Here is a 20,432-nt window from a genome sequence, read left to right as displayed (position 1 = left end):
TTTTTAAGAATGAACAGAAGCGTAAAATGAATTAAATGTGCAACAAACTGGATTTGTTAATCCAGGAGTAAACCCAAATTAACTAATGAGAATGTGCTGAAGGTTTTATAAAATTAAATATCTATAATTTACATTTTGAAGAATGTTTTTTACTTTTCGTGTGAATATTTTATTTTATTTTATTTTTTACCTTTCACAGTTTGTGTGATTGTGACAGGATATGAATAATAATTACCGGGAGTTTTCTTTATGCATTCTTTCTTATTTGGTCAGTAAGTCCCATAATGTAAGTGTGTGTGTGTGTGTGTGTGTGTGTGTGTGTGTGTGTGTGTGTGTGTGTGTGTGTGTGTGTGTGTGTGTGTGTGTGTGTGTGTGTGTGTGTGTGTGTGTGTGTGTGTGTGTGAATATATACACATATATATATTTATGTACAGTATATATATATATATTTATGTATATATATGTACAGTATATATATGTGTATGTATATATATATATATATATATATATGTATAAAATCAATGTGGTAGCTAATTTGATTGAATACATTGTGACCAGTTGCTCTATTGCGGATGGAGGGGGGAGTAAATACATAAGTAATATTTTATGAAGAAATGGTCATTTTATATGGAATTGTTTGCATACCTTGTGTGTCATTAAAAGCATAAAAAACACTTAAAACGCCAGCGTCTTCTAAACCTTTACAAAGAGAAAAGGGCTTGATTTTTCAACATGGGGTTCTCTTTCCCCTCATTTTCTAACACTTTTATGTGAACTGGGTTCAATCCTAAACACCGATGGGAAATAGGCCCAATATATAGTGGAAATTCCTTGACAAAAATAAACTCATCTGATTTTATTTTCTTGAGGCCATTTTGATTAAAAACTGTATTTTACTCTCTCTCTCTTTCTCACACACACACACACACACACACACACTGAGCTGCAGAAATGTGAATACTCAGACGTAATGCACTGCAGCATGCCTGCCACCCAGTGATGGTAACTGGAACTGCAGCAATAGCTTTTATGTAATGAAGAAATTATGAGCTTATCATATTAGCTTGAGTTCTTTGAACCATGTTCACTTGATTTTTGCCCTTTTTTCATTCATAAGCAGTTCTGGTCTTTTGCTTTTCCCAAACCCCGTTTGCTTTCTACTGATTTAATATAAATACTATAAATGTGGGTACTTAACAACACGTTAACTAAACCGATGTGATAGAGTCAGCGCTCCCTGGAGTTGGCTGGATTCTTTGTTTATAAAAACATCAGTGATTGAAAAACGATCCTCAGTGTCACTTGCATATTCAAATCACAATTTTCATAAGATAAACAAATTGACTGCTTGATTACAAAGTCTTATCCAACGATGAGGTCAGATGGCAATTAAACAAATTGTGGTTTGTTAGAAATACAGTGAAGAAGAAAACGACAGACTTTTCTCTGCCTCATGTGTGTCTTATGCATCTGCTGTTTCATCTCAGGAATAGGCGATCAGCAGTGGTATCCCTGCTGGTAAGACATGTCTCTCCGTGTGCATCCTCGCTTTCGGAATCAAACCTTCAACTTCAGTGAGCCTTCGGGGGACATGTTTGGACACTGTGATGGCATGATGGCAGGTATCGTAGCCTGGGCTTCTCTCTGCTCCCTCTTCTCTCTGATTGGATGTCCCGCGTGTGTCGCCGTTCTCTGGGAGCTGTTTTGGAGACACAAAGCTGGAACCCCCGTCTCCCCGAACGACGTCTTTATGCTCAACCTCACCATCATGGACTTGGTCTTCTTGCTTTTTGTCCCGTTCGATGTTTTAAACTTCACCCTGTGGCACATGAGGTCCGTTCAAAAGTTGAGCAACTTCCTGTACGCCTTGAACTTGGCCGGACGACCGCTTCTGACAGCGTGCATCTGTCTGGACTGCCACCTGGCCGTAGTCCATCCTGTCACCTACCACACAAGGAAGAGCCTGACTCCCCGGGTCCTCATGGCTGCTGCCGTGTGGACCATCACGGCGGGCCCAAGGCATCACGTCCACAGTTGTCCTTGAGCTCAACCATAGCGCCTGGGCCATGTTTGTGTACGCCATAGCGCTGCCCATCATCATCGCGTGTCTCCATCCTCTCGACCCTGAAGAAGTCCCTCTGTGCGGGGGGAGACCTCCACCCCACCAAGAGGAAGGCCCTCCAGATCATCACCAACAGCATGGTCGTGACCATCACCTCATACGTCCCTCCGGTGCTGGCCTACATCCTGGGGGAACTGATGATCAGCGATGAGAAAGTGTACGAATGCTTTTTAGCCATACCTATCCTGATAACCCCCACGGCGGGGAGCGTGATCATGCCTTTGCTCTATTTGGGGGATCTGAGGGATTTAAAGAGCCCCTGCTGTTTGGCGTAACAGCCCAGAAGGTTCATAGTATGGTTTGGTTATAATGAGTGTCACTTGCAAAAGAGGATCTTCATCCAGTCATCCAGGAAGTGTCTGGTTTTGACCATGTATAAGTTGTGGCTCTTTTGCATGCAGCCAGTAGAAATGCCATAAGGGTATAAATGCTATATTCTGCTATTTCATTGCACAAAAGTTACTTAGGGAATAATGTCAAACATCTGATGTTAACAAAGTGTTTTGCACCCAAAACAGATACATTTCAGGGTGGATAGAGCCTGAGTTGTTGTGTCTTTTACACATTTAAGGATTTAAGGAAGTAAATATGTAGCATCCAGAATATATCACATATATTTATGATGACTATGCTTTGAAGGAACTAATCATTTTTAAGGAAAGTAAAGGTACGATTCCCTGATCTCCGCTGTGTTCATATCAAACACAAAAATAAACATATTCATGTGTCTTGTCCACTTTGCTGACACTGTGCTTCATTACTATTTATATGATTGCAAACTACATTTTTGGGATCAGTAAAGTGACTTGAAGAAGACTTAAAATCACAAGAAATGTAATTTACTTCACAGGAGAGAGACAAATCTATGTTTGTTAAATACTCTTCGAATCACGTGTACCATGCATTTTCTATACTCACAGACTCTAAAGGATGTTTGTTGATGCCTACACACCTGCATGAGTACAACTGTCATGTAAGAGGACCTGCCCGCCGTCATCATTTACATTTGTAACACGATCATGGAACCAAATGTAAATCTGTTGTGGAAAATACGTCTGTATGTTTACTGGACGTCTCATCGCTTCAGATTAATGTCTGTAAAGGTTTTGAATGAAAAATGAAATACACCAGCCCAGTCTTTTCTTGACTTTAGTGGTAACAGTTCATTTTACATTGATGTGTATTCAAAAGCCAGTAGAATTGTTGTGCTTTGTTATCTGTTTAACGTCCATAATCATGAGTAAAACAACTGAGTTCAACAGCTTTATTGTAAGTTTTACTTTGTAAGACATTCGGTTATCGATCAAATCACAATAACAACATTAATTTCAGTATACTAATCAAAGCATATAAATGGAGTCTTAAGAAAACAGAAACTCCTTCCTTTTTTTATTAGCATAACAAGTCATTAATGCAAACATATAACAGATGACATAAGATGATGAACAACAACAATAACAACATAACATTAAATAATAACATAAATATGTCTTAATCTAACTATGTAAATGATAACATGGTTCAGTCAGGGATGTTTCTAACATCTGAAAATGTTTTTTAACTACTCCAGCTTGTGTCAGAGGGAGAAGCAGAAATGATCAGAGGAGGCATGAATCAAGACTTCCTGCAGCAGCCGAGCCTGAATCGATCCAATTTCCCTTGATTTTTTAGGTGGAGTATAGGCATGACAGCAGATCCCAAACTGGAAGTAATGGTAATGGGAATACCAAAAATACATACGAAGATATCGAGACTGCTGATCAGGGACCCCCCAATTGTAAACAGAAAAACTGGAGGAACGTAAGACAAGACTGCCATCACCAGGCTGTTGATGAGGGTTTGAATGGCTCTCTGCTTCTGCGGGTGGATGTTTTTTCTGCCAGGGCCAGACTTAATAAGTTTATGCAGGATGAACGAATCGCAGACTCCAATGATTACTATAGCGATTGAAAAGGGCACAGCGCCAAATATGCTGAAGTATAACTTGTAAAAAAGAAAGTATGCAATCCCAATGGCAACTGTCAGAGTCCAGACGACCCCAGCCATTACAACCCTGGGAATCAGACTTTTCCTCTTGTGGTAGGTGATTGGATGAACCACAGCCAGGTAGCAGTCCAGACAGATACAAGCCATCAGGAGGGGTCTCCCACATGTGTTCAAGGCATAAATAATGTTCCAGAACGCTTCAAACGGCCAACTCTTCCAGAAGAAATGATTTAATAATCCAGGTGGGATGAAGACAAGGAAGACAGCATCCATGGCTGAGATGTTCAGCATGAAGAAATCGTTTGGTGTGAGGGGACTTCCTCTCCTGTACGTCTTGTACGTGTCCCAGAGGATCGCAATAGATGCGGGAAAACCAAGAACAAAGCACAACGCTGCAAAAAAACCCCAAATATATTTGCCCGCTTCAAGACCTTTACACCCATCAAAATCAAATTCTTCCCAGACAAATCCGGATGTGGCAGAGTTGTTGGACAGATGACGGTGTATCGCAGGCAACATTGTTGAGCTGAGTAGTAGATAAAAGACCTGAGAGACACACATATAAGACAATACTTAAGTGCATACAATTTAAGTTCATAAGCACGCTCAACACGCTGCACACTACAACTTTTCAGGCTATAACACAAAAGTGGAAAGAACAGACAAACATTCATGTGTGAACTATTGTCGAGATTCTGGAAAAGTGTTCAACACAACGTAGAAAACGAGATTTTCTTCAGTTTGTCGGTTTGAAATGGATATTAAAAAAACAGACACAAACTCTACCTTTTAATGAGGCTTTTGCGAGGATGTTTGACTGCTGTGTTGCTGCGTCTTGTCGCCTTGATGAAAGTGTCATACACCTGTGAGAGCTGCTGTAAGCGTTTATGCATAGACGTCAATCAAATAAATGACCCGGTGTCAGTGGCAGTTTATTTATGTAAAATAGCAGACCCACAAAGCATAGATCAACCTCAATTTGACTCCAATAGCATGGCTAAAAAACAAGGATATAGGATTTTGTGATAATCCTATATCATATAGCAGAATGGTGCCACCAGAGAGCATACATTAATATTGTAGGCTTACCATACGATGACATTCAGCTGAGTAAATATTGTAATGTTGTATGAAGGTGTTTAAGAGTGTATGACCCAAAATATCCATTGGCACCTGCTCATCAAATATGATGCAAATACCATCAGAATTTGCAAGCAATGTGTTGTGGAAACTCTCTATATAACCATGTTGTTTTAGCTGTAAGCAGGTGGAAATAAACAAAGTGCATGGCAACTTAATGATCCTATATAACAGGCAAATTAGGTGTGTCGGAGTGTGTCGGTGTATGAATGATCCTGCCAGTATTGCTGAGGTTAATCGATGCCACTGTGTTAAATGACAAATCGCAGTCAAGAGTGGAGGTTTGAAAAGAAGCCAAGTCAAGACCAATGGGCAGCTGAGAGGAACTAGTGGTGCCTTCATGGGCAGGGTAAGGATGAAAAAAATCACAGTTATATGTGGGGAGGGTCCCAATATGTTCAGGCCATGGGATGGGAGAAGGGGAGAAATGGAAAAAAAAAAGAATGATGATGCTGATTAGAGTAAAAACAGTGACATAATTCAACATACACAAAGAAATCAGGGCGATAATAATAATAATAATAATAATAATAATAATAATAATAATAATAATAATAATAATAATAATAATAATAATAATAATAATAATAAATTACTACGTGCTTAATAATAGGCTACATTAAAAAAAATGCTACATCTAATGCGGTTTCAAAACTACCGATAACCCACAAATCGCATCTAACAGGATGTAACCATTTCCGTGACTTCCTGTAAATTGTTGGAAACTGTCCGACTGGAGCGCAGTTTTTTTGTATAGCGCCCCCTGCTTCTGCCTCCTGCTTCGTCTATTCTCCAGGCAGGCGCAGCCTTATTTTCACGGGTTTTTTAAAACTGAAATCGGCCTTAAATTTGCAACTGGAAAGAAACAAAACATGCGAACATCAACATTTCTGCGTGCACAGAAAGGCAGTTTCTTCTTTACTGAAATGTTTAATGTCTCTTCTAAAGTGTGGAGCACAGCTAGTCCGCCGCTGTAATGCTGCCTTCATGTGCTTCTGGTAAACTATCCCTCCGTGATGTTCTATATAAATCTAAAACTCGTTGACAGTCGTGTTGTGGGAAGAAACATCACAAACAAACTACAACACTACCAATATGTTGACTATCACTCAAACCTTTCAATAAAAATAGTTTTAAACTCATTTTTCCTTTAAAACGGCTACTACTACTACTACTACTTGCTGGGCCGTTTTGTGCTTTGTTGTGATATATACGATATTCGTGCCGTATCATGAAGGTAGCACCAGTAGCATCGATGACGCTCATCGTCGCATTATTTTTGTCCTCCTGTCGCCGCCATTGCTGCCATATTACGGGCAGCTTTCAGCAGCTGTTTGTGGTTAATGTGCTGCATTTAAACAGATTGTTTTATTTGTAATGGGACGGTGCTAACGCCACTAGGCATCCCGATAACACAGTCTCGACTATTAGCGAACTTACTACTGCAGAAAGTACAGTAAGCAGAGACCTTAAATTAGCTAACTAACGTTAGCTACATTCGTAGGGTAAGCTAGCGTAGGTTTTTTGCGCATGTTGTTGCGACGCATTCGTGTTCTTATTTCCCGGCTAATAATCAGTTCTGCTTTAGAGGTTGTCTGTGGACGCGGTGAAGATGTCGCTACACGGTAAACGCAAAGAAATCTACAAGTACGAGGCGCCATGGACGGTTTACGCCATGAACTGGAGTGTCCGACCGGACAAACGGTTCCGCCTGGCGCTTGGTAGCTTTGTGGAGGAGTACAATAACAAGGTAACTTCATCTTGTCCCACGCTGCTTTTTATAGGCAGACGAGACCAGTGGCGGCGACATTCTTGAAATGTCACTTACATCTTAAATATAACTGAAGGGTATTTATTGTATCAGTGAAAAGTACCCCCGGGGCCCCTGTCAGAATCACCTGAAAGTAACGGTTCACTGTGTATTAACCGGACTGACGTTAGCTAACTTGGCGTTTAATGGTGTTGGTAAATACCTGCAATTATATTATGACGATATTAAAATGATACCGGAAATACAAATAAGTATGTTTGACATTTAATGCAAATTGTTTGTGCCATTTTATAAATGATGTTGTGATGATTGTAGGGAGCAGTTTGCCCTCATTTGGTTAATGCGACAACATGAACGTTAAGACATTTGCCATTGCATTGAAATGAAGGAAGTGAGTTGCAGGTGAAAAAGGTTAGTGGTATGATAAGCCAATTATTATTATAAAAAAAACGTTGACTTTTTTTTTTTTCTTTTCTTTTGAATGTCATTTATTTTCTGAATGTGTCCTTTTGTTTTACTTATCTTGTATTACTGGAGTTTTTATTCCAAATTGTAATTACTTTTGGATTTTTTTTTTTCGTTGTGTGAAGCACTTCTTAACTTAAGCTTTTTTCAAAATATTTAACGTAGCATAGCTAAAAATACCAACTAAAATGAATTTAATTCATTAATCGATTTAGTTGCCATCAGCTTCAGCGGAAACAGAATTATGGTGGTATTATGAAGAAATGGAAAATCTCACATGATCACGAAAATGTTCAGGTTGAATATTGGAGACCGCAATAATTTAATGTATCCCTAACTGGACTATCCCATTTGAGGCCAGCCGTCACACCCCTTACTGAGTGTTCTGTCCCCCCCGCTCAGTAACTCAATACTGACTCACTCAAGGTGAGTTGTTGTTGTTGTTGTTTGTTTACAGGTCCAGATAGTTGGTCTGGAGGAGGAGAACTCAGAGTTTGTGTGTCGAAACACTTTCGACCATCCTTACCCCACCACCAAGGTTATGTGGATTCCGGACAGCAAAGGAGCTTACCCTGACTTGCTGGCCACCAGCGGAGACTACCTGAGAATTTGGAGGGTAAGAGGACCAGTCCGACATGAACCCATGGCCTCCTGTAGTCGGAGAAAAGCATTCAGGAGACCTTGTAACACAGTCGCTACTATAGTCGAACTTATCCGCATTTATAGTCCAAATCATCACAACGCCTCTCATGCAAGAAACTAAAACAATGTTGTTTTGTTTTTCCTTTACCCTGAATTTTACAGACAAACATTCAGAGATAAATTGAGTCTATGACATTGGTTATTTTTATTGGAAAATGTCTGAAACTATGGTGAATGCCATTATGACTGCTTATGGTGACTATAGAGAAGCACGTGATTGAAAAAACAAATACAATTCAGCTAGAATCAGAACAAATAGTTTTGTTACCATTCTCTTTTTCCTCATTCATTATCCCATTTCTTGAAACTGCAGATAGTTTATCTTTATTTTTAAAAAATCAGTATGTTCTGTATGATCTCACTGACCTGCGCAAATTAACATAATGTGTTTCTATTGACAGGTGGGTGATACAGAGACTCGACTGGAGTGCCTGCTCAACAATAACAAGAACTCTGACTTCTGTGCACCACTTACATCCTTTGACTGGAACGAGGTGGACCCCAACTTGTTAGGTAAAATCTCAGTGCAGGGTTACCTCAGGGTAACAATAGTTACAGCTTTCATGGATCAAGGAAAACCTGAAAAATATGAGCTTTTCTGACACTAAGTCATTTATTTGAAAATGGTGATGACATTGCGTTTATGAATGTATGTTTTCCTTTTAGGTACTTCCAGTATCGACACTACCTGTACGATCTGGGGGCTGGAGACTGGACAAGTGCTCGGCAGGGTCAACTTGGTGTCTGGTCATGTCAAGACACAGCTCATTGCCCATGATAAAGAGGTACATGTTACAACATGGTGGATCAAACCTTCAAGATTATGTTTTCTGTGTTAAATGAAATGGCACTTTCCCATCTTCCATCTCAAATGCTCTCACACTTTGCTGAACCCACTGTCTGGTTGCATTGCAGGTGTATGACATCTCATTCAGCCGAGCAGGTGGTGGCAGGGATATGTTCGCCTCAGTGGGAGCAGACGGCTCGGTCCGCATGTTTGACCTCCGTCACCTTGAACACAGCACCATTATCTATGAAGACCCCCAGCACCACCCACTGCTCCGGCTCTGCTGGAACAAACAGGACCCCAACTACCTGGTCACCATGGCGATGGACAGCATGGAGGTTAGTGCTGCTTCCTCTGAATACAAGTTTTCTGCATAATGCTTTGTTTGGTTTTGGAATAGAAGATGCCTTTTTTTTTTTTTTACCAATTTAACAGCAAATATAATAGGACAAAGAGAGGCACAACATGAAGCCAGTTTATGTCTATACATTTCTTTGTTCTTATCCCCAGGTGGTGATCTTAGATGTGCGTGTGCCCTGTACTCCGGTGGCCAGACTCAACAACCACAGGGCCTGTGTCAATGGAATCGCATGGGCGCCGCACTCCTCTTGTCACATCTGTACAGCAGGTATGTAGATACTTGATGAACACACAGTTTGCAATATTCACACAGAAGCTTGTTTGCTGGTTGAGGGCCTAAGATATATTTGTGGAGATATGACAGGAGAACATCATAACATCAATATATGTGGAATTAAGCTTTGTCTCCGACACATGATTGTAGATTATTCCATCTGTGTTAGCCAAACACACTGTAGGTGGAAACGAGACCAAACTGAAGCAGTTGTTGATCACATGTGGTCCCTACCAGCTAGTTAAGAGTAGTGAGGAGTTAGCAACAGCAATATAAAAGTCAATTAAACATAAAACTCTGAATGACTGCAACCTATCCAGGTCTGTTCCAGATTCAGTGACATGAAGTGTTCAGTGACAATATTTTCTTCCTGTTTAAATAAATTAATCGGTTGAATTCAAACCTTTCCTCCTGTCTTTCTAGCGGAGGACCACCAGGCTCTAATCTGGGACATCCAGCAGATGCCGCGGGCCATTGAGGACCCTATACTTGCCTACACTGCTGAGGGAGAGATCAATAATGTCCAGTGGGCAACCACCCAGCCAGACTGGATCGCTATCTGCTACAACAACTGCCTTGAAATCCTCAGAGTCTGAGCTGCAGGCATGAAGAAATGAGGCTACTCAAAAACATTCTCAGTCGAATGTACAAGCTGTTTAAGAAGGACAGAGCAATATTCAGTTCATGCTTGTATTGGGTTCATGTTGAGACTTGAGATTATGTATGTTAAGCTTTTTTCAACTGTGGAGAACTAGAGTACATCAGTGCTTGACTTCGTGATACAAAATCAAGACATCCTGTATCAGAAAACTGAGAGGAGCACCAAAACAAAAGTGGGGTAAAGTCTCAAGATACTGTTGTCATGTGCGGACCTGAACCAAGATTCAGTAGCCTTTCCGCTTTTAGCATGTTGTCTCACAGACAAAAAGGCTAGTCAGTTACATGTTTTTATATCCTATTAGGGTGCATTGTATGTATAGGTTTACCCATTACGACATCCTCAACCTTTTTTTTTTTTTTTTGAAGCAGCAAAAAATGTAGTTCAGCCACATTTAAAAGTGGATTGAATGTGGTAATGTGGTTTTAAGTGTTCATATATTCAATTGTTTTTTAACCTATACATATATGTATTTTATTCAACTGATATAATTTGTGATATAAAAAGTCACTGTTACATTAATTAAATGTGCAACAGTTTACACATATTAACCATTGACACTACAGATTTTTTTTTGTGCACCGATTTTATTCATATTACTATTTTTATTTTACACAAACAGTCCCTCACAGTTAAAAAAACATTCTACACAGGTTTTATATTTAGGCAATTCAAAACAATTATTTCACAGTGAGGTGACTGTTGAAAAGGTGTACTCTGCCTGAAGTAAGTCATCCACAATCTCTACAATATAGAGAAACATGTTTGTTGTTTTGTTTGTTTTGTCAATCATCCTCAAAAACTGACATTGTATAACAAATGCTGTGAGTCATTTTGTGATATTAAGTTCTGTTGTGATATTGGGATGCGATGTTACGATGTGGGGCTGAACAGGAGTCATTTCTTACTTGTTGTAGGTGTATTAGTACAGGGTCATGATGTGTAATTATTTGCTAAACATAAAGTCAGAAAACCACTTGTTCATCATTCATTTTCAAGAATGTGTTGAATTTTCTATGTTTAAAATGTGATAGCTGCATTGCAATCATCACTGAATGTAATCCTGTGTCAACTCCGTATGAAATGGAAAGCCTTGGTCTAATTTTGTGACATTACTTGTCCAAACGTTTAATGATAGCTGAATCTTGTCACACGGCTTCTTCACTGAAACATCTTTCACTGAAGATCCTCAGCTGACGGGCAGCACAGGGTCTGAAAGGTGTTTCTGGATCTTGGCCAGTCCTGAGGTGATGTCCAGGTTTCCTGGCAGCGAAGGGTAGCGGAGGCTGCTGCACGCCCTGGGGTTCTCCACGAGGGAGGATTTGTCTGATGCCTGGGCCCGCTGCGGACTCAACCCTCTGCTCATCTCAGTTTCAGGGGTAACGGCCATGAACGTGGTGTCGTCTGATGCCACAGTCACGTGGATACCGCTGGACTCCTGGGACTTCTTGGAGAGTTCAAGGTCAGTCTGGGTTGAGCTCTAGAGTCAAGGAATCGCATACTTTTTTAACTTTTATGTCTAAAGTTAAATTCTAGAAAACCAAACTTGTTTAGGAGTAGAAGTTTTCTCTACCTGTGTGGGTGTCCGGGTGTCCATCTGTATGGGGTACATGCCGTGTAACACTGGTGTCCCAGTCCCGTACAGGCTAGGCGAGTCAGCAGGGAGGGTACTAGGTGATACTGTGCTGTACGCAGGAGGTACAGGAGTGATTTGCCTCTGGAGAAGCTGGAGAATAACGTTGATGTCGGCTGTCATACGAGTCTCCAGTCTGGGAAAGAGACGATTAGAATGGCAGAGCCTTATTAAGTGGAGCAACACCATCTGAGAATCATCTTTCCAGATCTGATATCAACATCCACTCTAATGACCGAGATCTGCTTCTTGTATAGTGGGGAGGGAAGAGAGTTCACCTGTTGAGCTGTGAATGTAGAACCTTAAGTCGGGACTCCAGCTCGCCGGGACGTTCTTCTGTGAATGGTGGTGGATGGTTAGAGTTGCAGACAGAGGAAGATCGGCAGGCACGACTGGAAAACTGTTGCGACTGTCCTTTTGGCCAGTATCGAAACACGCCTGGCCCGTTCAAAGATGAAGCTGAGGGAAATATTAAGACGGATTTTATCCATTTTGCACTCTGTATGTCTTTTCAGGACAGAATACAATTAAGATCCATCTACCTTGGTGGTCCACTGCATCCCTCCCCACCGAGGAGCCACTCTGGGGGAGCAGTGGCACAACAGAGGGGGAGTAGTCCCGTCTGGCATCTTCTGGAGGGTAAAGCTCCACTCTGGCACTCTGTGCAAGAGGCTTAGCCAGGTCTTCGCTAGACTGGGAACATGGGGATCCACAGCTACAGTGGTCATCCCAGTGGGTCCGAGGAGGTGAGTGACGATGAGGACAGGACTGAAGGGGGAACGAGTCTTCATGGTCGATTCCGTCTGTTCACATGAAAGCACTGAATTACTAAAATGATTCCAGTTTAGGTTCAATTCTTATTGCAGGGCTGATCGCACAGATTACCAAGCAGAGCCATGCCTGCAAACTAGTCATGAGTGAAAGCATTGTCCTACACATATCTTACCTGGCCGGATTCTGCAGTCCAGCGAGTGGATTTTGTGTCTTGGCTTGTGACGGTACTCACAATCGTCACCAGAATCATCGGTTGTTGTTATTATTGGTGGCACTTGATCAGCCTGATGAACACAAAAATGGTATACAATTTCTTTACCTTTACAGGGCGACAACTGCAAAGAGGGAAACCCTCTTGGGTAAAATATTTTGGGTCTCATTGACAAGAAATGTTTTCACAATCTGCCAACATACATCTCTCAGGTCACAAGTGATCTCCAGGTTCCTCCAGAAGTTGTCTGCAAAGTCGGGGTAGATATCGAGGACCTCCAGCAGGTCGTCCCTCAGGACGCGGTGCAGGTCGCAGTAGGTGATGGTGTGCACGTCCGAATTGGACTTCCCCGGCTCATCGTACAGGTGGATCGCCTCTCCGAAAATGTCATTCTTCTCTGCAAAGAGCATACATATTTTTTTTTATAATTCAAGCAGATTATGGGTTTTGGATAATTTTTGAGACACCACAGTCAAACCGTCTTTGGTGAGATACCTAATATGGCGACCACCACATCATCCCTGATGACCTGGATGGAACCCCGTGAGATGAAGAACAGAGAGTCCAGGAGGTCTCCATAGTGGATCAGAGTATCTCCTGGAGGAGCGTGGACCGTCTTGAACGTCATACCCAAAGCACGCAGACAGGCTTGGTTGCCTCCGTGGAAAGCCTTGCAGTTCTGCAGCAGAGTTCTGTTCAAGTGCAAGCAGATGTCTGCCTGCAAGGACTCTGGAAATCCCTTCAACACCTGAATATGTGAAGACAAGACCATCAACATATCGGCGGTTAGATCAACTTGATAGCGGCGAAAGGTTAAAGGGATCTTATCTTATTACTCACAGCATTCATGTCGATGCCATTGGTGTAGGACCAGGCGTGCTGGAAGTACTCCTCTAGCCTTTGGCGGAGGCAACCCGGGATTTGATGGAAGCGAATGAACTCTTTGACCCGCAGCATCTGGGTGTGGTAGCGGGTCGTGCCGGAGTACAGCCGCTGGATGATGGCCGACACATTCCCAAATATGCTGGCATACATGAGAGCTGAGGACACAGAGGGACGAGGTGATTATGACATTTTCATTGTAACATTTGCTACAAATGCTAAAAAAATGTGAAAATAGATGCTGTATGTTAAGGGACTGTCCAAAAGTTATTAGGGAGAGAGGGAGGGTCATAAAAGGGGGAGGAGTCTGTTTTGTTTTATTCCTTCTGAAGGGAGGCAGTCTTACTGGAGAGTGAACAGGATGGTCCTTTTTTCTCACCTCAGATTTGTATTTTATTTCAGCCTTTTCTTGTAGATTAATTGAACGGAAATTGTTATTTCATCAACATTTAAGTTTAACCCCAATAACCTTCACACAATCCCCAACAGTGTTATTCCACTCACAGCCAATGACCATGACGCAGATGGAGAAAATCTTCTCTGAGTTGGTGTTTGGAGAGACGTTGCCGAAGCCCACGCTCGTCAGGCTGCTCAAGGTGAAGTAGAGGGCGGTGACGTACTTGTCTTTGACTGACGGGCCCGAGGTGGAGTCGCTGTCGTTGTACGACTTGCCCAGCTGTTCGGCCAGGTTGTCCAGCCAGCCGGTCTCCGTGTACGGCCTCTCCACGAAGCCGATGGCGTACCAGATGCAGGCGAGCCAGTGGGCGATGAGCACGAAGGTGCACATGAGCAGGAACAGGACGGCCGCCCCGTATTCAGAATACCGGTCCAGCTTTCTTGCCACGCGGACCAAACGCAGCAACCGAGCTGTTTTCAGCAGGCTTGTTAAGGTCACCATCTTCCATTCATGACATGGAAGAGGATGTTAGTCAGGAAAAGCTGTTCAACTTACAGTAGCTTCAGAGAAGTCATAGAAGAAGTTTGGACACTTTCCATTCTATCTATTATTCCATCTTATATTATTCTAATCTACCTCCAAAATTATTTTAGAATCAACACAAACAATGAGACAGCGTTCTTACCTCTTCCGAGCCAGATCTGAAAATGAGAAGGTCAAATGGGATCGCCGCGAACAGATCGATAGGGAACCAGCCTTTGATATAGTGCTTGGCTATTCGGCTGGGCCGTGTGACCACCTCGTCGTTCTGGTCCACGTACGTCGTGCGAAGGTTGATGACTATGTCCACGATAAACAGCACGTCCACCAGCAGGTCTGCCACATTCAGAGGGTTGCACGTGTAGCCACAAGTCATGTGGCGTAAATCCCCGTGTTCGTCCAGGAGGAAGGCCGCCGAGTAAGGAGTGAAAACCGCCGTGTAGAGGACCAGAAGGAGAATAATCCAGTCCCAAAAAGCCTTGAAGGGGCTGTAGTGAAGCAAGATCCACCATGTCGTCTCTGGCACCTGGAGTTTGTATTCAGGCAGCACATCGGACTCCAAAGAAAGAACCTAAACATGAAGAATGCATCGGTATCACAACGCATGGATTCACTAAAATTGACTATTCCATAATGAAATCTGAACATGGCTTAGTTTAATTTCTGGGAAACCTTTTTTCTGTTCTCTCAGAATGCAAATAAATACTAAAAGGTAGATTTTCTAAGAGTTAATAACAATCGACAAACCTTGTTTTTGCGACCTCGTAGGTCCAACAAATCCTTGACCATCCTGTCATTGGTTGACTCTCAAATGGAGGCGAGACTTGAATGTAGATTATTACATCCAGTGAGTACAACGGTTCCCAGATAAAGGGAGTAGCGTGCTGTAATCTACCGTGCAAGAGCAGACAGAGTGCTGGTGAGCTGCGATGATGAGTTGGGCGTCACAGTCGCATCAGAGTTCACGTGCTGCCACAGTCCTCATGTTCCCTTTAGCTTTAGCTCTCTTAAAAAGTATTGCAGCCTGACCTATCTGACCTGTCCAGGTGGATAGTTAAACCTATATACTTTATATAGATGGATAGATGGACAGACGGGCATCTACTCCATGTCACAGGGTTTTTGCACACAGTTGAATGATACCCATCACACAGAGGCAGTGATGCAGAATGCTGAGCCCCGGGGCTCCGGCAGTAGCTACAGTAGGTCTGAATTGAATTTTCCCACTAGTGGGTTCAGCCTTGGGAGCCTTGATACATGAATAATGTGAGCACTTTATTGACAGACATAGCCTGGCAAGCAGCGAATGCATCGTGGGGCATTTAAATATAGGCCCTTCTTCCCCCCCGTACCTGCGTGACCTTCTCTGTGACGTTCTGAGAGCGGTCCATCCTTGGAGTTGGAGGCGAGCGGCATTCGGGGCCCCTGCTGGCTGGTCCCCCACTCTTCATATGGTCTGAATCAGACATGAAGCTCTGCTGGCCTACAGGTGATTGGAAACACGTTTTTATTCATATTCAGGTCAAACAGATATTTGGTTTTATATTATTTTTCTCCTTGAAAGACATTTGACCTACTTGACCTACTAACCATATTACTACAACTACAGTACTACTACAATTAGACTGGTTTCCTTCAACTTCACATAAGATTTTCCATCCATCTTCTATTCTAAATCTGCATTGGAAAATCTCCACACATGCAAAAAAAACAAATTAATTACTCCGTACAGTTTAACATTCTGAAATCCCTGAGATCAAATTCCTCTCTGCTCTGATTTCCCATAATGCCTATGTAGCTGTGCCCCTCCCAAAATACTCTGCCCTCAAATACTGGATAGTCTCAATACTCGACTCAGAGTGTTAGAGCACAGGGAAGGACGCAGTTCAACAAATCTTTCTAGTTATTTCTTCAACCAAGCCAAGTTTCACAGAATGTACATAAACACAACGTACCTGATTTTAAACCAGAATGTCGGATCCTTTATGGTCTGGAACACTAGACAGCCAGGACGCAAATATCCATCCTTCACAACACTTTTTGACTGTTTTCAAAAACATTCACTCGCCTCTTTCACGCTTCATATTTAGGCAAAACCAGTGTACTTCGGCGTCGGCGTTGAACCCTCCACTATGGCACAGGGCGGAGGACTGGCCTGCAGCTCACATGTTGCCGCCCAACATTTGCCAACACAGGAAACCGATCAATGCCATGCTATAGCTGAGAGGAACTGACAGGGAAATCAATGACGAGTATTGATAAACAGAGCAAATGGGTTCAGAACCGCTGGACTTCCCTGTTCAGATCAAATTTCAGTGTTATTGTGTGCATTTCATGTTGGTGGTGCCGGCCTAAAATAGAGTTCAGGCTGTGACGTACATGACACTATTAGAAAAATCAAAACCTGCTGGCTGAAGATATAGTGCCCGCTCAATATGTTGTGTGTATACGGTTAATGTGGGATATTATTGACTGAAAAGGGGGGCAGGGGGTCATGGGTCGAAACGTCCTTCAGCTGTAACCTTCAGCAAACTGTATATATGTATGTACTGTATGTATACAAATGACATCACATTGTGTACTTACAAGTGACCCCGTCCAATATTAACTGTACTATAACTGATGTAAAACACACAAACTGACATGTCATCAGTGAACAGTTAAACTTTTGAAATGAAAAAACATGAGCATATTCATCGATTCTAGATTAAGGTGGATTAGATGTAATTTAATACTTTTTTCTAAAGAGGTTATTTTATGTCTTGAGGAAATCTTTGAATGAAAATGTATTTTAAATTCATACATTAATACATAAACATTGCTTCAAAATAAAAGGGAAATTTCTCTTCGATAGAATATTTTATTGATTAGCCAATGAAGAGGCATGTCTTTAAATTATTTTTAACCAACGTAAGTGAAGTCTGACGATAGAATATATTCAAGAAATATCACTTTAGATCTTAACAAGGACCACAATTGCATTTTGCTTCCAAGTCCCACACAGAAAGCATCAAAATGGCCAATAAACTCATATTTTCATACTGAAAACGATGAGCAATATGAGGCGTTTTGACACGTAGCACACGTATCCTTTCTCTGTGAAATAAAATATTCCACACGGAAGATGTTCAGTGTCCACCAAGTGTCCAGGAGTCGGAGCTCAGCTGTCGGCCCGAATGTTGTCCCAGACTCGGACGACGTCAGGACAGTCATTGAGGGCTTCTATCAGCGTTGAAGCAGCATCCAGCTGGTCCTGGTCCAGAGACGAGAGGCCGCGGGGAACAAACTCCAGCCCTGCAGACGTGATCTGCATTCCCAGCTTCTCCAGCGAGGTCCGCACCTTCCTCACGTCCGCCATGTCACAGATAAACTGAAGAGAGGGAAACTATTTATTAATTAAATGTTCATCATCATTAAAGGTCTTCATTAATCGCCTAGTCTATCAAATGTGAGAAAATGGTGAAACGTCTGTAATAATTTCCCCAAATCCAAGGTTTTGACCATGCTGATCCAAACAGCAGTCCAAAACACCAAAACTAGATATGAAATTTAAAATGTAAAACAGAAAATAAATCACGTTTGCCATCTTTTTCTTCCTCAAATGACAACAGATTTATTGGTCAGATAAGATCTGAGATCTTCATGTCTGACCTGCAGGAGGGGCTTCTCCTCCTCCTCATCATCCTCGGTCTCTTGGACATCTTCGGCTCCCACTTCGATGGCCAGCTCCAGAGCTCTCTCTGTGGAGACGTTCTGGCCCAGCACCGCCACCACACCCCTCCTGTCGAAGTTGTGGCGGGCTCCGTCTGACAGCATCGCCCTGTTGGTGAGTCGTGTGAGACGTTATCCTACATTAAAACTATGTGACGTGATCATTTTAAATACATTAAACACATTTTTTTTAAATTTTTTTTTATGTCAGCTGTATATTAGCTGACCTCTTTGCAAATTTACATGAATTGTTTCCATCTGTGTCGGCAGCTTCTAAGACAAATGTTTTTGAACAGGGACATCTAGTGGCTTCTGACCTTTTGCACACCAACCTCTATTATGACCATGTATTGTGCGTAAATATTACTGCATTCATCCCCTATATTGTCCTGTATATCTGATCTCTGTCCCGTTTTAATTTTGCTCTTCGGTGTTGTGCATGAAACAGAGTGTATTGGCTGTATACAGTCACAGACCCAGTCCTCACCTGTTCTTGTTAAGCAGGCGTTTGATTTCCTGGTGACTGCGTGAGTTGTTGTCGGTCAGGACCTCGATGAGCAGCAGACACCCACCGGGCCCCCGAGCTTCAAACATGTGTTGGGACGCTGGCTTAGCCTTTTCCTGTAGAGGTTAGAGAGAGAATACACACGAAGAAATGGGGTTCATCCCTCCTGTAGATTTTCAGAGACTTGGAGAATCTATTAAGGAGCATTTAAGCAGCTCAGATCTCTTGTTGCTAAACACCGTCCTCAGACACACGTTGGGAGCATTCATTCATATTTAACCCTTATGTATGTGTCAGTGTTGTCAACTCACCGCACTCTTGATCGCAGCCTCTACGGATGCTTTAGGCATGTTCTTGGTTCTGCATTGCTCCAGTATGTGGGCTAAGTTTAAATTCATGTCTGGGTTGGAGCCGCCGTCTGCATACGGAACAAACAATGCATTTAGCTGTAGTTGACAAGAAAACCCCTCACACTGGTGGTTTTCTATGGTCGACCAATCTCACCTTTCACGGCTATCTTTATCATCAAGCCAAACTTCATGAACATCCGGCCCCTCGCCTCGTCTTTAGGGCCCTTAATGTGTTTCACCTTTGACCACTTGTTGTGTCCGGCACATAAGGCGGAGCACAGCTGCAGCGTCCGGACCGGAGAGGAGCTCCACGGCGGGCACAACGCACGCGAAGCCGGCGGGAGGACTAGCTCCGCGGGGCCCGCGACCCTGCCTGAGGCCGCTTGCAGGGTTCGGAGAGCCCTCAGCACCGCCGCCCCCACCATGTCCTCTAACACAACCAGAGAACGTTACAGTCACCTGCTGGACGTACAGTTAACCCCGAGCCTTCGTCTGCAGGTGAGGCCTTTAACTGTAGAAATATTCATATTACATATCGATAAATAAAATAAACTAAAGTTTTCAGACGTACAGTTTTGACAAGTCAGGAGAACACGCAGCTGCTACTGTCCTTGTTGTGGAACCGGGACTTCCTGGTTGTGACGTCAGAAATTGACGTCAGATGGCCCTTCAAAATAAAAGCCCGACAAGACAACGTGCTTAATTTTTGTGCATTGTAATTGAAATCGAATAGAACTTTGTAAGTACAATGAAAAAATCGAATAAAAACCCAACGGACATTATTTATTCATTATTTTTATTGTTATGAAAATATAAATATTTCGATATTTAAATTTAAATAATGTTACAGCAACAATTATTGTATGAGTAAACACATAATTATCTAAAGAATTGATTGATTGAAGCAGGTGACACTGTCTACCAATCATTTCATGCCAAATATTCACAAACGTTTTGCTTTGTCCCATGAAGATTTTCTGTTTATTATCTAGTCTTTCCTATCAGATCTATTTCATTATATCTGCTAGTGAATAATAATAATAATAATAATAATAATAATAATAATAATAATAATAATAATAATAATAATAGGCTTGTGATCCAGTCTCTTTTTCAGGTTTCAAAAGCAGGAACGTACTGAATTTTGTTTGACCAGAATGTGGT

General features: G+C 42.2%; 3 protein-coding genes across 5 annotated transcripts; 1 reads left to right on the top strand and 2 right to left on the bottom strand.

Annotated features, from left to right (window-relative positions):
• Nucleotides 1-6,550: 6,550 nt before the first annotated feature.
• LOC311033243 (DDB1- and CUL4-associated factor 7-like) lies at nt 6,551-11,241 on the top strand. 2 transcript variants are annotated; one of them, XM_084040517.1, is made up of 8 exons: nt 6,551-6,753; nt 6,837-6,998; nt 7,942-8,100; nt 8,588-8,699; nt 8,853-8,971; nt 9,102-9,311; nt 9,484-9,601; nt 10,031-11,241. In XM_084040517.1, the coding sequence occupies exons 2-8, from the start codon at nt 6,861-6,863 to the stop codon at nt 10,201-10,203; spliced, it is 1,029 nt and encodes a 342-aa protein (XP_083896643.1). In that variant the 5' UTR covers nt 6,551-6,753; nt 6,837-6,860; the 3' UTR covers nt 10,204-11,241. The 2 variants fall into 2 exon arrangements, with proteins under 2 accessions (XP_083896643.1, XP_083896642.1); XM_084040516.1 differs by having other exon boundaries at nt 6,551-6,998.
• Nucleotides 11,242-11,350: 109 nt separating this feature from the next.
• On the bottom strand, nt 11,351-15,585 carry kcnh6b (potassium voltage-gated channel, subfamily H (eag-related), member 6b). Its single transcript, XM_084040515.1, is given in 11 exon segments — nt 11,351-11,745; nt 11,839-12,034; nt 12,177-12,357; nt 12,441-12,701; nt 12,845-12,956; nt 13,087-13,280; nt 13,379-13,700; nt 13,703-13,923; nt 14,270-14,663; nt 14,848-15,273; nt 15,450-15,585. Coding segments are annotated over 11 exon segments (2,640 nt in total). The 5' UTR covers nt 15,492-15,585; the 3' UTR covers nt 11,351-11,454.
• A 1,847-nt stretch (nt 15,586-17,432) lies between these two features.
• Nucleotides 17,433-19,918, bottom strand: taco1 (translational activator of mitochondrially encoded cytochrome c oxidase I). Of its 2 annotated transcripts, none has more exons than XM_084039824.1 (6): nt 19,836-19,897; nt 19,423-19,696; nt 19,230-19,336; nt 18,901-19,034; nt 18,354-18,522; nt 17,433-18,072 (listed from the first exon to the last, which is right to left on the bottom strand). In XM_084039824.1, the coding sequence occupies exons 2-6, from the start codon at nt 19,691-19,693 to the stop codon at nt 17,863-17,865; spliced, it is 891 nt and encodes a 296-aa protein (XP_083895950.1). In that variant the 5' UTR covers nt 19,694-19,696; nt 19,836-19,897; the 3' UTR covers nt 17,433-17,862. The 2 variants fall into 2 exon arrangements, with proteins under 2 accessions (XP_083895950.1, XP_083895949.1); XM_084039823.1 differs by having other exon boundaries at nt 17,435-18,072; nt 19,840-19,918.
• Between the last annotated feature and the right edge of the window lie 514 nt (nt 19,919-20,432).

Source organism: Eutrigla gurnardus, assembly GCF_963514095.1.
Source record: "Eutrigla gurnardus genome assembly, chromosome: 22".
Taxonomy (NCBI): domain Eukaryota; kingdom Metazoa; phylum Chordata; class Actinopteri; order Perciformes; family Triglidae; genus Eutrigla; species Eutrigla gurnardus.
This window is presented reverse-complemented; position numbering and strand designations above follow the sequence as displayed.

Coding starts and splice junctions, on each gene's coding strand:
- taco1 (XM_084039823.1), bottom strand. CDS start 19,693: ATGGTGGGGGCGGCGGTGCTGAGGGCTCTCCGAACCCTGCAAGCGGCC. Junction 19,035..19,229: donor AGGCTGCGATCAAGAGTGCG/GTGAGTTGACAA, acceptor TAACCTCTACAG/GAAAAGGCTAAGCCAGCGTC. Junction 18,523..18,900: donor CGCCTGCTTAACAAGAACAG/GTGAGGACTGGG, acceptor ACTCACCAACAG/GGCGATGCTGTCAGACGGAG.
- LOC311033243 (XM_084040517.1), top strand. CDS start 6,861: ATGTCGCTACACGGTAAACGCAAAGAAATCTACAAGTACGAGGCGCCA. Junction 6,999..7,941: donor TGGAGGAGTACAATAACAAG/GTAACTTCATCT, acceptor GTTTGTTTACAG/GTCCAGATAGTTGGTCTGGA. Junction 9,602..10,030: donor TTGTCACATCTGTACAGCAG/GTATGTAGATAC, acceptor CTGTCTTTCTAG/CGGAGGACCACCAGGCTCTA.